At 39.6% G+C, this 16,300-nt stretch overlaps 1 protein-coding gene across 2 annotated transcripts in view; it reads left to right on the top strand.

Moving 5' to 3' along the window:
* LSAMP (limbic system associated membrane protein) overlaps nucleotides 1-16,300 on the top strand; it is a 715,534-nt gene that overhangs the window by 383,700 nt on the left and 315,534 nt on the right. For both annotated transcript variants that reach the window (XM_005201255.5, NM_001205368.1), the window contains 1 exon segment: nucleotides 10,310-10,542. In XM_005201255.5, the coding sequence (XP_005201312.1) occupies nucleotides 10,310-10,542 (233 nt within the window).

Below are 16,300 nucleotides of genomic sequence, written 5' to 3'. Positions count from 1 at the left end.
GGATGGCAGACTGGCCTGGCTTTACTGTTTGCCACTGTGGATATTTTTTTTTTCTTTTGTTCTCATGGATGATAATCATCCTAATAGATAATAACTCAGTTGCAGAAAGGATGCTTTGTTAGTATGCTGCTGCTGCTGCTGAGTTGCTTCAGTCGTGTCCAACTCTGTGCAACCCCATAGACAGCAGCCCACCAGGCTCCCCCATCCCTGGGATTCTCCAGGCAAGAACACTTAGCACATGCAAATAACTAATGTAAATTGAGACTGTAAAGAAAGGCATTATTGATTTTATGTATTTAGTAGATACCATTCTATAAAGAGAGAAAGTTGTTGAATGATTTGTATAAATCATTATTTTCCTTATGCTGCTGCTGGTGCTGCTAAGTCGCTTCAGTCGTGTCCAATTCTGTGCGACCCCATAGATGGCAGCCCACCAGACTCCCCCGTCCCATAGTCATCCCTATATATGACCATTTCCTTTTTATCTACCATATGTTACCATGGTAAAGTATAAGCATAGATATTGTTTTACATCTTATGAAATATTTCCAGGTACATCACATCATTTTATTCATAGAGCTACTGTAAGACTGCTTCCGAGAGGTCAGGGAAAGTGTCATGAACTTCATTTTATTATGAAAAAACTAAGATACAGAAAGTCTAAATGACTCACCTGTTTGGCAATAGGAAATAGACTGAAGGTCAGAACTTAAATCAGTTATCTTCAGGAACTAAACAGTGCATATTCCATCGCTAGTAGGCAGATTGCTGAATCACTGTGACCAGCAATAGGTTCACCTGAATCGGATTCCTGTGGTTTACTGCCTCTGTATTCTCATCCTTTTGAGCATCCATCACTACTGTGTGTGCATATACATATGTGCGTGCAGGGACTTGTGCATGAATGTGTACAGAGAACCTATGGGGGAGGAGATGATCCTATCATGTAAATGTTGTCATTGTTTGTTGGTGTCATTCAATGGTTCAATGGTGTCATTGTTAATTGGACTAAAAATTCAGGATGAATCAAGGACAATAAACTGTCATAAATCTAGATCAGTTTCTACCTAAAGAATATCAAGTTTAATAGAGCAGATATGCACAGGAAAAATAGAATGTGCAGGCAGTGGTCAAGCCAGAAGTCAAGACTGGAAAGAAGTAGAGATGGGAGTAAGGCAGCTAGAAAACTGAAGCTTCTTGTCACAGGCAAGGGAAGCAGGAGTGACTGAAGGTCAGCAATGAATCACCACAATTCTCTTATTTCTTTCGGAGTTTAATCTTGTGTGTGTGTGTGGTCAGTTGCTCAGTCATGTCCGACCCCTTGTGACCCTGTGGACTGTAGCCCGCCAGGCTATTCTGTCCATGGGATTTTTCAGGCAGGAATACTTGAGTGGGTTGCCATTTCCTCCTCTAGGGGATCTGCCTGACCCAAGGATCAAACTCGTGTCTCTTGCACTGCTGGTGTATTCTTTACCCACTGAGAGTTTAATCTTAGAATATGGTAATAATGCAGAGATGATCCAAAATGTTTAATGACTCAAAATTCTTTAAATTTGGCTTTTAACTAATTCAGTATTTTTAAAAATGTGTTTGCATATGTGTTGCTAGATTTCATTATACTAATAGGATAAAATCAGACTAATGACTTTTTATTTGCATTTTTTTTTGATTTATTGGCTGTGCCAGGTCTTATTTGTGGCATTTGGGATCTTTAGCTGGGGCATGTGGAATTTTTAGTTGCACCATGCAAACTCTTAGTTGCTGCATGTGGGATTTTTAATAATTCCCTGACCAGGGATCAAACCCAGGCCCCTTCCTTTGGTAGCACAGAATCTTAGCCACTGGAAAGTCCCAGAGTAATGACTTTTGACACAGGAGAATTTGGGATATTTCTGATACTGTATTGCCTCTGCTTAGAGCATTTCCTAATGGCACGCTGTAATGCTGAGAATGAACCAGATGAATTTCCAGACCAAGTGTCCTTCTTTCTAGTGGGAAATGAGATAATTTTGTTGCTTCATTAAGGGTTTCATTTGTAGGATTAAAGTTATAAAGCAGAAGGCATCAAAATAAAGGACTAACACATTCCTAAAGACTTCCCATCCGTATCTGGAATCATCCCATATCTTGTAAAAGAGAAAAACATTACAGATGTGAAAAAAATAGTAGAAGTTAATTTTTAAAAAATAGTTCTTCTATGAATAAAGGCTAATTATTTCCTTAAAAAGTCAAATTTGCCCTGACTGAGTTGATTCTCCCTTACCTGTCCTAAGTATTACTGACCCATTTAAAAAACAAACAAACACACACTGAGGTCAAACGATTTCTCCAGCATTAATTTAGGAAGGAACTAAGTTATAGCTTTCTCTTGTACTATCAGCAATGTACAAGATTACACTGTTGTATAATTAAGACTCTAAAATACAACAACAAAGCAGCATGATTCCTTAACTATTACCTTATAACCAGAGTATCACTACTCTTCATTGTAGTGTCTCTGTCACAAATGTGACTTATAATTCAAGGGCTTTGCCGGTGACAATTAAATGCTTATAAATTTAGGAGTATATGCTTATGAAAGGCAATGGCACCCCACTCCTGTACTCTTGCCTGGAAAATCCCATGGGTGGAGGAGCCTGGTGGGCTGCAGTCCATGGGGTTGCTAAGAGTCGGACCCGAACTGAGCGACTTCCCTTTCACTTTTCCCTTTCATGCACTGGAGAAGGAAATGGCAACCCACTCCACTGTTCTTGCCTGGAGAATCCCAGGGACGGGGGAGCCTGGTGGGCTGCCGTCTGTGGGGTCTCACAGAGTCAGACACGACTGAAGCTACTTGGTAGCAGCAGTAGCAGCTTATGAAAAAAAACAGCATTGCCCTGTAGATGTTTGACTTATGCTCCCAGATCTTTAAACCAAGGGACCAAGGTCTAACTCAACTTTTTCAACTTCAGCCCTGCCAACATTTCACTTAGGATTTGTCTTTGTTGTTGGGGTATCCTTTACATTGTAGGAGATTCAGCAGCATTCTTGGCCTCTACCCACCAGATACCAGAAACAGCCTCCTCTTTCCAATTGTGATATTCAAAAAAATGTCTTCAGATATTACCAAATATCATCTGGAAGCACAAATTGCCCCCGCTTAAAAACCACTCATCTCACTGTTCTTTCTTAATCTAAGAAACAAATATCTCTCACCCATCCAGCTACACTTTCCCCAGTCTGTATAATTAAAAAGTATGAAGGCAGATAACTGGTGTGAAACTAAGTAAAATATATTTATTTGTTATTGTAGAATAAATACCAAATTATACTCTTCAAAAGTAAAGTCTGGATAAATATAAATACTAACTCGGTCCATTTATAGCAGCCAGTAATGTTTATTAGAAATGAGCTGTGTCTAGTAGCAGCTGAACAGGCTTAATATCTGTTAGATGTGTATCACTTACATCAAGGATGTACTGTCAGTAAATATGTTATTAAGCCATCTATCTATTGGTTCAAACCAAATTTAGCATTTCTTTCTGCCTCCAATTAAATTCTTTGTTTTGGAAGTGTAATCCCCAGACTTGATGCAGTATGAGTAGAATTGTCAATGTACCTATTTATGTACCTGCGCATAATATACTTGGTGTAACGTACTTACAGAGATCCAATGCTTGAGAATTTTTATGGGTAAATTGATTTTTTGTGACAGTTTTATGGATTCAGACATGCTGAACAGGGAAGTTGGAAATGTGTTTGCTTCGCTTTCTTTTTATTTTTTTAAAGCTGATTTGAAAAAAAAAAATCATAGGTTCATAGTTAAGGTAAGTAATAATGTGAAATTTGTGGGTTCGTGGTTAATGTGGGCAACTCACTAAATGTTTATCTAGTGCTTTATACTTCTTTTCACTGTTTTTAATGTGTGATATAGATTATTTAATTCCCGGGAATGATTTTTCTTCATGGATAACAATTATTTCTCTCTTGATTTCACATTAATTCCATACTGAGTAATTCTCTTTAAATTTTCCCTATGTATCTGAAAATTTTAATTATTAGTTAAGAAAAGTTAAAATAGTTACCGTCTATACTGTACCTATTAAATAATTAACAAATATTTGATAATTGATCTAATAGCAGTTTGTTAAATTCAGTTTATTTATTCCACATTTTAGCGAGTGCCTACTGTGTACATGGTGGGTTATTCTGTTGGCCCCATGAAGGTTCCATAGGTGACTTCTTGAGGGTCACTCTCATTAATAAGCTTATGAGGAAAGATAAGTACAGATAACTCAAATACATTGGGGAGTAATAAGAAGGAGCCAAGTAAAAGGATGGGGTGCTAATCAAGATTTCCGACACTTTGGAAAGACAAAGATTTCCTCAGCCACCTGCCAGAAATCCCACCCAGAGTGGAGGGTCAGTCCCTGCCCTCTCTTCTTGGGACCAACACTTACTGTCTTTACCATGCAGTCCTTTCTAAATCCTGGAATGATTTGTGTATCCTAAGCTTTTAAAGGAAACATTCTATTAAATCCAAACAACACATAACACAGATTTGAAAAATGTGTCTCTTTGTTCTTTCCCTGCTTTGGCCAGAGCCGATTTAGAAGATGAAGTGCCTAGGTATTTATTTTTGAACTAGATTGGTACTGAAGCAGCATTCTGGGTGGGGGATCATTTATTGCCATATTACAATGGTATGGCATGAGAACACTCACTCCACAGGCATGCCTAATAGACATTTAAGCCACTTAACTTCAGATGCAAGGTTATGATGCTTACTGGCCAGTCAGCACTTGCTGGGACCCAGCGCTCTTTAATTGGCATTTCCTCATTTCCCAATAGCTAGGCATCTGTGACTATCCTATGTGACCGGTTATTTTCATTTAACAAACAAAACTTCTACACTTTTCTGTAGTTGAGACTATTACTTTGACTTTGATCGTCTTTTCTCTTATATGCACTTCTTATGGTTTAAAATAGTTGCCACTTTAAATCAAGATTTAAACGTTCTTAATGTTAAATTAACTCTAAAATTATGATTTTTTTTTTGCTCATTTTTCATTGTGAATGTTTTAGCCATGTTGTAGAAAGATTATTTTCTAGTTTATAAAGTCAACACACTTACTCTGAACCATTAGCTGCATAAAAGAAGAACCCTTAAATATCTGGAGGAGTCTCAATTTCCTTTTTAAAAATGCTACATTGTGCTCTGGTGTGTGGAGTTGGCTAATAATATTGATTAGTGAAAAGTGTGAGTGTATGTGTGTATGTATGTATTCTAGTGTTCCTTTCACTTATTTGGAAGTAAAGGAGAAATTATGAAAAATAAAACGCAATATACAAATAAAATACCATGTGGACCGTCACAGCAGAATTTCCACATAACTTTGTACTGTTTGGGTAGATGCATTTTTATGGGTCTGGCAATTTTGCTGAAATAGTCAATTACTTCTTTAGGTAAGATAGATCTGAACTCTCTCAGAGAATAATTTGGAGTAATGATCTACGTGCTAATTTTAAATTTTCTGCAGAAAAAAAAATGCTAAAGTGTCCAAAGGACCCAAAAGATTCAACTTAGAAACTCTGCCTTTCACTATTAAGGAAATTAGCGCAGTTCATTAGTGGATGCTGTAAGGGCTTGGGATGGGAGGAGTGGAATACAGGTAACCATATATCCTCTTTCAGCATATGTGACACTGCTGGTTCATATGATGGGCATGTACCAAGGTCTGTTTCATACCATATTGGTGCTTGGAGGTACCCTAATGAATAAGACAAAATATATATGTATTGTTGTTGTCCCTCAGCCCTGTCTGACTCTTTGTGACCCCATGGACTGCAGCATGCTAGACTTCTCTGACCTTCACCATCCCCCAGTTTGCTCAAACTCATGTCCATTGAGTTGGTGATGCCATCCAACCATCTCATCCTCTGCCATCCCCTTCTCCTCCTGCCTTCAATCTTTCCCAGCTCAGCGTCTTTTCCAGTGAGTTGGCTCTTCGCATCAGATGGCCAAAGTATTGGACATCAGCTGCAGTGTCAGTTCTTCCAATAAATATTCAGGTTTGATTTCCTTTACAATTGACTAGTTTGATCTCCGGAGAAGGCAATGGCACCCCACTCCAGTACTGTTGCCCGGAAAATCCCATGGATGGAGGAGCCTGGTAGGCTGAAGTCCATGGGGTCGCTAAGAGTCAGACACAATTGAGCGACGTCACTTTCACTTTCCACTTTCATGCATTGGAGAAGGAAATGGCAACCCACTCCAGTGTTCTTGCCTGGAGAATCCCATGGACCGGGAAGCCTGGTGGGCTGCAGTCCATGGGGTCACAGAGTCGGACACGACTGAAACGACTTAGCAGCAGCAGCAGCAGCAGCAGTTTGATCTCCTTGCTATCCAAGGGACTCTCAAGAGTCTTCTCCAACACCAGAGTTCAAAGCATCAATTCTTTGATGCTTAGCCTTATTTATGGTCCAACTCTCACAACCATACATAACTACCAGAAAAACCATAGCTTTGACTATAAGGGACCTTTGTTGGCAGTGATGTCTCTGCTTTTGAATATGCTGTCTAGGTTTATCATAGGTTTTCTTCCAAGAAGCAAGTGTCTTTTAATTTCATGGCTGGAGTCACCATCTGCAGTGATTTTGGAGCCCAAGAAAATAAAGTCTGTCACTGTTTCCATTGTTTCCCTATCTATTTGCCATAAAGTATGGGACCGGATGCCATAATCTTTGTTTTGTTAATATTGAGTTTTAAAAGCCAGTTTTTTCGCTCTCCTCTTTCACTTTCATTGAGAAGCTCTTTAGTTCCTCTTTGTTTTCTACCATAAGGGTGGTTTCATCTACATATCTGAGGTTATTGATATTTCTCCCTGCAATCTTGATTCCAGATTGTGCTTCATCCAGCCCAGCATTTTGCATGCTGTACTCTGCATATAAGTTAAATAAGCAGGGTAACAATATACAGCCTTGATGTACTCTTTTCCCAATTTGGAACCAGTTTGTTGTTCCATGTCCGGTTCTAACTGTGGCTTCTTGACCTGCATACAGGTTTCTCAGGAGGCGGGTAAGATGGTCCAGTATTCCCGTCTCTTTAAGAATTTTTCACAGTTTATTGTGATCCACACAAAGGATTTAGCATAGTCAGTGAAGCAGAAGTAGAATGAAGTGAAGCAGAATGTTTTTTTTCTGGAATTTTCTTGTTTTTTCTATGACCCAATGGATGTTGGCAATTTGATCTCTGGTTCCTCTGTCTTTTCTAAATCCAGCTTGTATATCTGGAAGTTCTCAGTTCAGGTACTGTTGAAGCCTAGCATGAAAGATTTTGAGCATTCCTTTGCTAGCATGTGAAATGAGTGCAATTGTGTGGTAGTTTGAACATTCTTTGGCATTAACCTTCTTTGGGATTGGAATGAAAACTGACCTTTCCCAGTCCTGTGGCCACTAGTGAGTTTTCCAAATGTGCTGGCATAGTGATTGCAGCACTTTCACAGCATCATCTTTTAGAATTTGAAATAGCTCAGCTGGAACTCCATAACCTCCACTAGCTTTGTTTGTAGTGATGCTTCCTAAGGCCCACTTGACTTTGCACTCCAAGATGTCTGGCTCTAGTTGAGTGATTACACCATCATGGTTATCCAGGTCATTAAGATCTTTTTTGTATAGATCAGTGTATTCTTGTCACCTCTTCTTAATATCTTCTGCTTCTGTTAGGTCCATACCATTTCTTTATTTATAGTTTTATATATGTATTTTCTCAAGATAAACATATTCTAGTCTTCCTCCAGGCTAAACACCATTTAAGGTACACCTCTATGATATAACATACTGGTTACTACTGTGTTGGGCTGTGTAGATGATGAAAGCAACCCAATAATAAATGTGATAGAAAATTAAAATGCTTTGGCAAAGAGAAATTTCCATTATTCTCAGTAGAAAAGAAAAACACAGGAGACCTACATCAGCAACTTTATTACTGATCTAGAGGAAGATAGCAAATAATCTATTAATTGGTTCATAACTAATTCTAAGTTGAGAATTGCTACAAATGCCACCAAGGACAGAGACATGGTACCACCAAGGAATGGAAGAGGGAAAGTAAAATTGAGTCAGGAGAGAAGCAAGTAGCATTCATGAAGTTAGCCTTGCCCTCCCCTTTAGAAGAGTCTTAAATTATCAAGCATAATTGATCTCAATAATATCTGCATTGCAGAGAAACATATATTGGAGCTACTAAATGGTACTTTAATCCACATGTGTTCTGTGCTCAGTCGCTTCATTAATTTCTGACTCGTTGCAACGCTATGGACTGTAGTCTGTCAGGCTCCGCTGTCCATGGGATTTTACCAGGCAAGAATACTGAAATGGGTTGTCATGCTCTCCTCAAAGGAATCTTCCTGATCCAGGGATTGAACCCACATCTCCAGTGGCTCCTGCATTGCAGGTGGATTCTTTACCACTGAGCCACCAGGGAAGCCCTTAATCTACCTATGTTTCTGAAAATAAATAAGCGAAGAGGAAAAGAAAAACCTTTATATCATGCACTCATGTAATTAAATGAAATCTCATTTTTACTAAAATTTGAAATTTACCCCAAAATAATAGGATGAGAATGCTTTTTGCACCATAAGTGAGTTATTTTTAAAAGATTCCACATTCCTCCTTCTTTTAGAAGAGGTGAATTGGACTCTGTCTCTTTATGTAGTTATACCTGTGGATAGTGTACCAGCTTCCTGTCCACACATGGCTGTTTGAACCAGACAGAAAATCTGGATTGAACTCAGTTTGGAAAACACAGGGGAACATGGCATTTTATTGTTCTGCTGTCAGGATCCTGGCTTCTTCTGTCCGTCCCTCATGCCCCAGAGTACTGAGCAGCTGGCTCTGCAGCTGTGAACAGAGTCTGAGACCACCTCCCTGTGGGGCAGACATAAATCTTGCCAAAGGTATAGAAAATTTTTGGCTTGACTTTTCCGTTTCCAGATTCTTGCTGCAATTGGAGTATGATTTTCTCCATTAAACCCTTTTAGGTTTCTAAAATAAGTAGTTATTCAAATCAATATTTTTGCCCTTCATATTCCTTGGAATAATTAGTTTTTTATCTACTAGAAAAGATTGAATTCATTCTATTGTGCTAGAAATGCTGGTAGCAAGCTGTCTTCCCAGCCTACAACCTGCTGCCCTTCAAAAGGTGGAACCAGACTTAGGCAAGATGATACGAGCTTTGATTTTGTTTACAATACCTATCTACTTACCCCTAGACCTGCTCACACACTTCTCATTCCTGGGGGTGGGCATTCCAAACTTGGAATGATCAGAAGTAAACTCTAAAATTCAGTCTAATTCCTGTTGATTCAATGGTGGGGCATAATTTGAATCCACCTTCACATAAGCCTTTAAGAAATACTAAAGAATTAGTATAGCCAACAAAGGTCCATCTAGTCAAAGCAATGGTTATTCCAGTAGTCGTGTATAGAGAGAGAGTCCCATACAGAGTCATGTATGTGAGAGTTGGACTATAAAGAAAGCTGAGTGCCAAAGAATTGATGCTTTTGAACTGTGGTGTTGGAGAAGACTCTTGAGAGTCCCTTGGACAGCAAGGAGATCTAACCAGTCCATCCTAAAGGAGATCAGTCCTGAATATTCATTGGAAGGACTGGTGCTGAAACTGAAACTCCAATACTTTGGCTACCTGATGCGAAGAACTGACTCATTGGAAAAGACCCTGATGCTGGGCAAGATTGAAGGCAGGAGGAGAAGGGGCTGACAGAGGATGAGATGGTTGGATGGCAAAACCAACTTGATGGACATGAGTTTGAGTAAGCTCCAGGAGTGGGTGATGGACAGGGAGGACTGGTGTGCTGTAGTCCATGGAGTCACAAAGAGTCAGACATGACTGAGTGATTGAACTGAACTGAACTGAATGAAAGAATACATGCAGTTCAAAACTGAGTAAATGTGTCATATTATCATTTGCCTAATTCTCAAAGTAACTTAAACAAATGGAATGACCTTTTCCTAGACAAGAAGAATATAATCCAATGGGAAGTTGATATCCATTTAACTTTGCCTGCATTACTCTCCCTGATTGTTTATTGCCCCATTGAGTGTGATATACTGACATCCATCCAGTGGATGGGGATTAGATCTTAAAGGAGAAATTATGACACTATTTGGGACTCTTAAGAAATGGCATGGCCATGATTCATCCTGCACACAGTCATTTCTTTTGATTGGCCTTGTTGAGACAAATTGTGTGAAGAATGAATGCAGATCCGAGTATAACTAAGGCTCTAATGTCATTGTTCTACTTTGCCAGGTGCGTTGTAGAAGATAAGAACTCAAAGGTGGCCTGGTTGAACCGTTCTGGCATCATTTTTGCTGGGCATGACAAGTGGTCTCTGGACCCTCGGGTTGAGCTGGAGAAACGCCATTCTCTGGAGTACAGCCTGCGAATCCAGAAGGTGGATGTCTACGATGAAGGTTCCTACACTTGCTCGGTGCAGACACAACATGAGCCGAAGACCTCCCAAGTTTACTTGATCGTGCAAGGTAAGGAGAAGATGGTAAAGGAGAGGCGGGCGGCAGAAAATAATCATGACATACAAAATACTCGAGTAATCCTTTCTGGAATAAAGGATTCGTTGTGGCAAATTCCAAATTCATTATGGCACTTTAGTATCTATTTTCTTTTTACATAGAAAAACTTTAAATGGGTATAGACTTTAAATAATAGAACTGAGGAGGATAAAGAAAAAGGAGTCTTGCCACTGTGAGTCAATAACTTGGTGAGAATGTTTTCTTTTAACCCTGAGTGTCATAACACACAGCAAAGACCACAGCTGTCCACAGAGACACAAGAACACACAGAATGCTTGGAACCATGTGAGGTCCACTTTTCCACACTGTTGGATACTGGATGCTTTTGCTGGAGGTGTGATTTCTATCTGTCCTCAGTTTAAAGAATATCACTAATTATCTCTTTTTCTGATAGTAAATGTTATTTGGAAAAAATAAAAATTTCCAGAAGCCTTGGCATCCTCTCAGCTGGCTGGCTTTCTTTGTAGTTTGTATCTCTATTTCATGGCAAGTTATTTGTGAGCAAGTGCCGTGACGAAGATCTGCAAAATCATTGGGGATAATCTGCTTCCAGATTGGGGTTTCCAAGGGCACATCTGAGTCATGGTTTTACAGGATCAAAACCTTAAATGGCATACGCAAGCCCCGAAACTATAGCTCTCTTGGGGCCCTTTCCCCATAATTGCAGAATGAGAACAAAGCTGATCATCTGTACAGTTTTATTGCAAGCAGAGTCAAACCACTAGCAGTTTCAATCCATCTAAGAGGAAGGATCTAAGTACTAACAAATATTAGGGCTGTGTTCATGTATTCTTGATTTACAATGTTATGTAAATTTAATGCAAATTAGGCATGGCCCTAGGACTCCTGTCAAGATTCCAGTGCAGTCAGTTGTATGTGAAGTTTGACTGTAGCTTCTATTAATGTGTTATGGAATTGATTATTGCAGCATTTAAATTATTGCTCTCCCAACTCCTCTGATTAATAGATTGAAACCAGAGTAAAATACATCAGAGAGTACCTGTGCAGGGGTGGTTTAGTCATGTGACCTCTATCTTGGTCCATTTGCAATGGCTGACAGCTTCATTTTATTGCTTGTAAAAGGCATGTCTGCTGATTTGCGAAGTGCCTGTCACAGCACAGCACAAAGTCTTTTCCTTGTAGTTTAGAGGACAGCGCTTGAGTTCCTGAGTAAGAGACACCAGGGTTTGGATGTCAGGCAGTCCATTTAAGTGTGTAAACATAACTATAGATGTGTAAATATGTAAAAGGTTAACTTAGCAACTTCTTCAACACAGGCCTGCCCACAAGCGCACACACACTTCAAAACAAAAGGAAAATTTCTACCTCATTTAATGGCAAAGAGAGGGGGGATAATTAGTTTACTTAAGGTCCCTTAGAACAGATTTTATCTAATGACCAGCAACACATTATATTGTGAAATTCCTACACAATTTTAATACCTTCACAGTCTTAAATGTTATTGGAAACTCACTAGAGACCACAGCTAGAGAATGTATATTGTCCTACAAGGAAAAAAATTGGGCAATATGAGGATTACATCCCTTGGTTTCTAGATGAGGAAACAGAAGTTAATTAGGTTTAGCTTACTTGCTCAAGGTCACACAGAGAGTTCAGGGAGTAGTTTGGAACCAAGCAGACAAGGAATCAAATTGAAGCACATTCGACTGGAATGGGAATTTTTTTGCTGTGACTTTTTAAGAACTACCAAATTCCTATTTCAGAGAAGGCAATGGCAAACCACTCCAGTACTCTTGCCTGGAAAATCTCATGGATGGAGGAGCCTGGTAGGCTGCAGTCCATGGGGTCGCTAAGAGTCGGACACGACTGAGCGACTTCACTCTCACTTTTCACTTTCATGCATTGGAGAAGGAAATGGCAATCCACTCCAGTGTTCTTGCCTGGAGAATCCCAGGGACGGGGGAGACTCGTGGGCTGTTGTCTTTGGGGTCACGCAGAGTCGGATACAACTGAAGTGACTTAGCAGCAGCAGCAGCAGCAGCAGCAGCAAATTCCTATTTGAGTTCTTAGTGCCAAGTGCCCAAAGCCCTTCCTCCTTTTTCCTCATTCATCTACGTACATTTTAGCTACTAACACAACAATCTTGAGAGAATTAGAGCTAGAACTAGGTCAGATCATGCTGCTTATACTTCCCTATTAAGTTATTGAGTTTAACTTAATACTAAGAGATGGAAAAGAACTATACAGTTGAGGTACTGTTTATTCATTATCTTGTTTGCTTCTAATAATGTTATTATGAAGTAGCTATTAATAACTTTATTATAAATATGAAAAAAGTTTGAAGTTCAGAAATGATAAGACTGCCCAAGGCTGCCTCTTGGTTAGGACTGGGTTTCAAACCCATATCTGTTTGATTCAAGATATTATAGTATTTTCTTTTTAACCATACTGCTTTAAAAGAAAAAATGAGCAACAAAGCCTGTTCTTGTAAGGGCGATGATGAAAGGTTGCTTCCTCCTTGAACCTGAGTTATGAAGGGAGATGTTTTGGATAGTTATATGGATGCTGGCATTTGATATCTAGCACCAGATGGCTGATTCAATTCCCCTTAGAACGTTCAACTTTGTGATTATGTCAGTGGGTCCACCCCTTTACTGCTGTTTATTCACACTGCCTCCTTCTCCTTGCCTCCATTGTACATGTTTTCACCACATCAAAGATTCTGCCTATAGGCATGTCTGCCATCCTTCTTTCCTCCAATCCCACAGCACCTTCCTTCAAAATATAAGGGTCTTTTGAATTTTTCAAGTTCTTCCTTACTCACCATACATGCTTTCTGCAAATCCCACATAACTCGTTATTAAATAAATACTGTATTCTTTTTCTTTACCCAGTGGGGAGGTCACCTTTAGCTTAAAAATGCTGTGAGATATCACTGAAGAATAGTAGTTAAGAAAGTGGGGCGTCATATCTCAGTTTTCTTTCTTGCTTTAAATCAATTTTGGGGTAACCTATTTGGGGCTTCCCTGATAGCTCAGTTGGTAAAGAATCCACCTGCAATGGAGGAGACCCTGGTTTGATTCCTGGGTCAGCAAGATCCACTGGAGAAGAGATAGGCCATCCATTCCAGTATTCTTGGGCTTCCCTTGTGGCTCAGCTGGTAAAGAATCCACCTGCAATGGGGGAGACCTAGGTTCGATCCCTGGATTGGAAAGATCCCCTGAAGAAGGGAAAGACTACCCACTCCAGTATTCTGGCCTGGAGAATTCCATGGACTGTATAGAGCGTGGAGTTGCAAAGAGTCAGACACGACTGAGTGACTTTCACTTTCACTTGATTCTTCTAAGGCCTCAGTTCAGTTCAGTCACTCCATCGTGTCCGAATCTTTGTGATCCCATGGACTTCAGCATGCCAGGCTTCCCTGTCCATCACCAACTCCTGGAGCTTGCTCAAACTCATGTCCATTGAGTCAGTGATGCCATCCAACCATCTCATCCTCTTTGGCCCCTTCTCCTCCTGTGTCCAGTCTTTTCCAGCATCAGGGTCTTTTCCAGTGAGTCGGCTCTTCATAGCAGGTGGCCAAAGTATTGGAGCTTCAGCTTCACCATCAGTCCTTCCAGTGAATATTCAGGACTGATTTCCTTTAGGATTGATTGTTTTGATCTCCTTGCTGTCCAAAGGACTCTCAAGAGTCATCTCCAACACCACAGTTCAAAAGCTTCAGTTCTTCGGTGCTCAGTTTTCTTTATAGTCCAATTATCACATCCATGCGTGATAGCTTTGACTGGATGGACCTTTGTTGGCAAAGTGATGTCTCTGCTTTTGAATGTGCTGTCTAGGTTTGTCATAGCTTTTCTTCCAAGGAGCCAGCATCTTTTAATTTCATAGCTGCAGTCACCATCTTTAGTCACTCTAAAGCTTGGTTTAATTTAAAGATCACGTGACCTAGGTAAGCCCCTAGCTTGTTTTCTGGAGATCATGTGTTCTCACCAAATAAGGTGATGATGGTGGTGGTGATGGTGATAATGATACTAATGATGATGATAACCACTGTGACAACAAGCAGGCTGCTGCTGCTGGAGTAACTCTCATGAGGCTCTCTTTGTCCTGGGTGCTTCCCAGAGTCCAACAACACCCTCCACTTGTTTCATGAGACCCTTGAGTAGGCTCTTTCAGCTGTTATTTGGGTTCCTTCAATGTATTTTCTTCAGTTGTCCTTTCCCTTAGCATCTAGTCTTGAACTTTACTTCTTTGGGCTTCTAAAGGGCTTCTTAGACCAGCATCACCTTTAAGTTTTTAGCTACTTTTAATAAGGATGTCTGAGGACAACACGCAGCGTGTATCGACAACACATAGAGAGTTTGGTAAGCTCTATTTTTGATTGGTGGTACACCCCACTCCACAATTTCTGATTAAGTCGTTCTGGAGATCAGGCCTGATAATTTGCACTCTCACACGTCCTCATACCCTAGTTACACTTCTCACATTCCCAGGTGATAGTGATGCTGCTGGTGCTGGGGCCACACTTTAAGAGCCACTACTTTAAAAATAGTATGTACATTAAGAACATCTAGGGAAATAATCCTGCATCATTTCATTCAATTTCAAATAATGCTACATCCCCTAATATTTAAACTATTCTTGGACATGAGATAGGAATAGTAGCTTGGAAAATAACTTGACTTTCATGGTAACATCTTAGGTCCTCTAAGGCTTCTTACCTAGCCTAGTCCTATGGAAAGAAAATCTCTCCCTAAACTGTCCATTTCATGTATCAAAACTAAAACAAAACAAAACAAAACAAAAACTGGTCGAGATATGCAAACTTCTCTAGACCTCAAAAATCTCAACTTTATAAATGTTTAAGTGTTTGTCCCCCTCACATTTCTCCTGTATCCCTCCATTTCTCCTGGAAATATATATATTCCTTTAATTAATATATATTTCCACAATGTGAATGACTTTTCAGTGTCTCCAACATTTTCTCTCCTATTTTGGTGATTATTTTTCAGAGAGAAAGTAAGTTTTTTAAAAATCAGTTCATGAGAGTCATTACACAGAAAATAACCTGTGTTGAAATAAATATGCTTCATGGTTCGCTAAACTCAATCTTTAGCTAAATGACATCTCCACACATCTTCCTCATGAGGAACACAGGTGAAAGTTTTGCATCAGCAAATTCACAAATCAATAATGACCTTTGGGATCACTTGCGATTAGTGAAATTAAATTTTGCATCTGTAGAAGTCAGGCTATTCAAATGCAAACATTCATTTGAGATACGTAATAAAAGATGGGACCCACTTCTAAAGCCAGATAGTTTGGTTCTTACATCACCTCCTTTACAGATTCTAAACTCAAAGATTGAGAAAACAATACCTTTCACTTAAATAATATAAATAAATTTATTTGGCATCCTTCCAATTAATAATGTCCATTTCTCTCCTAATGTTACCTTCCTTCCTATGATTTCCTATTTTTTTCTGCTTATGCCAGAGATGGAGACACTTGTGTTGAGGCAATATTTCTCTTTATCTGATCCTTGCATAAGCTGCAAAAAAGTCAAGAATTTGGTTTATTATACTTTACAAAATACAGATTGCTGAGAACCACTCCCAGAACAACTGAATTGGAAGGCTTGGGATTGTGGCCAAAATTTACAACTGTGTTATGCTCTGCAGGTGCTTCGGATACATGTGGGAAAACCAAGAACCACTGTCGTGGCAATCTAAGCAATCAGTGAGAGGGG

Source organism: Bos taurus, chromosome 1 (genome assembly GCF_002263795.3).
Source record: "Bos taurus isolate L1 Dominette 01449 registration number 42190680 breed Hereford chromosome 1, ARS-UCD2.0, whole genome shotgun sequence".
In the NCBI taxonomy this organism is placed as follows: domain Eukaryota; kingdom Metazoa; phylum Chordata; class Mammalia; order Artiodactyla; family Bovidae; genus Bos; species Bos taurus.
Note: the sequence above shows the minus strand (reverse complement) of the source record. Positions and strands in the feature narration are given on the sequence as shown.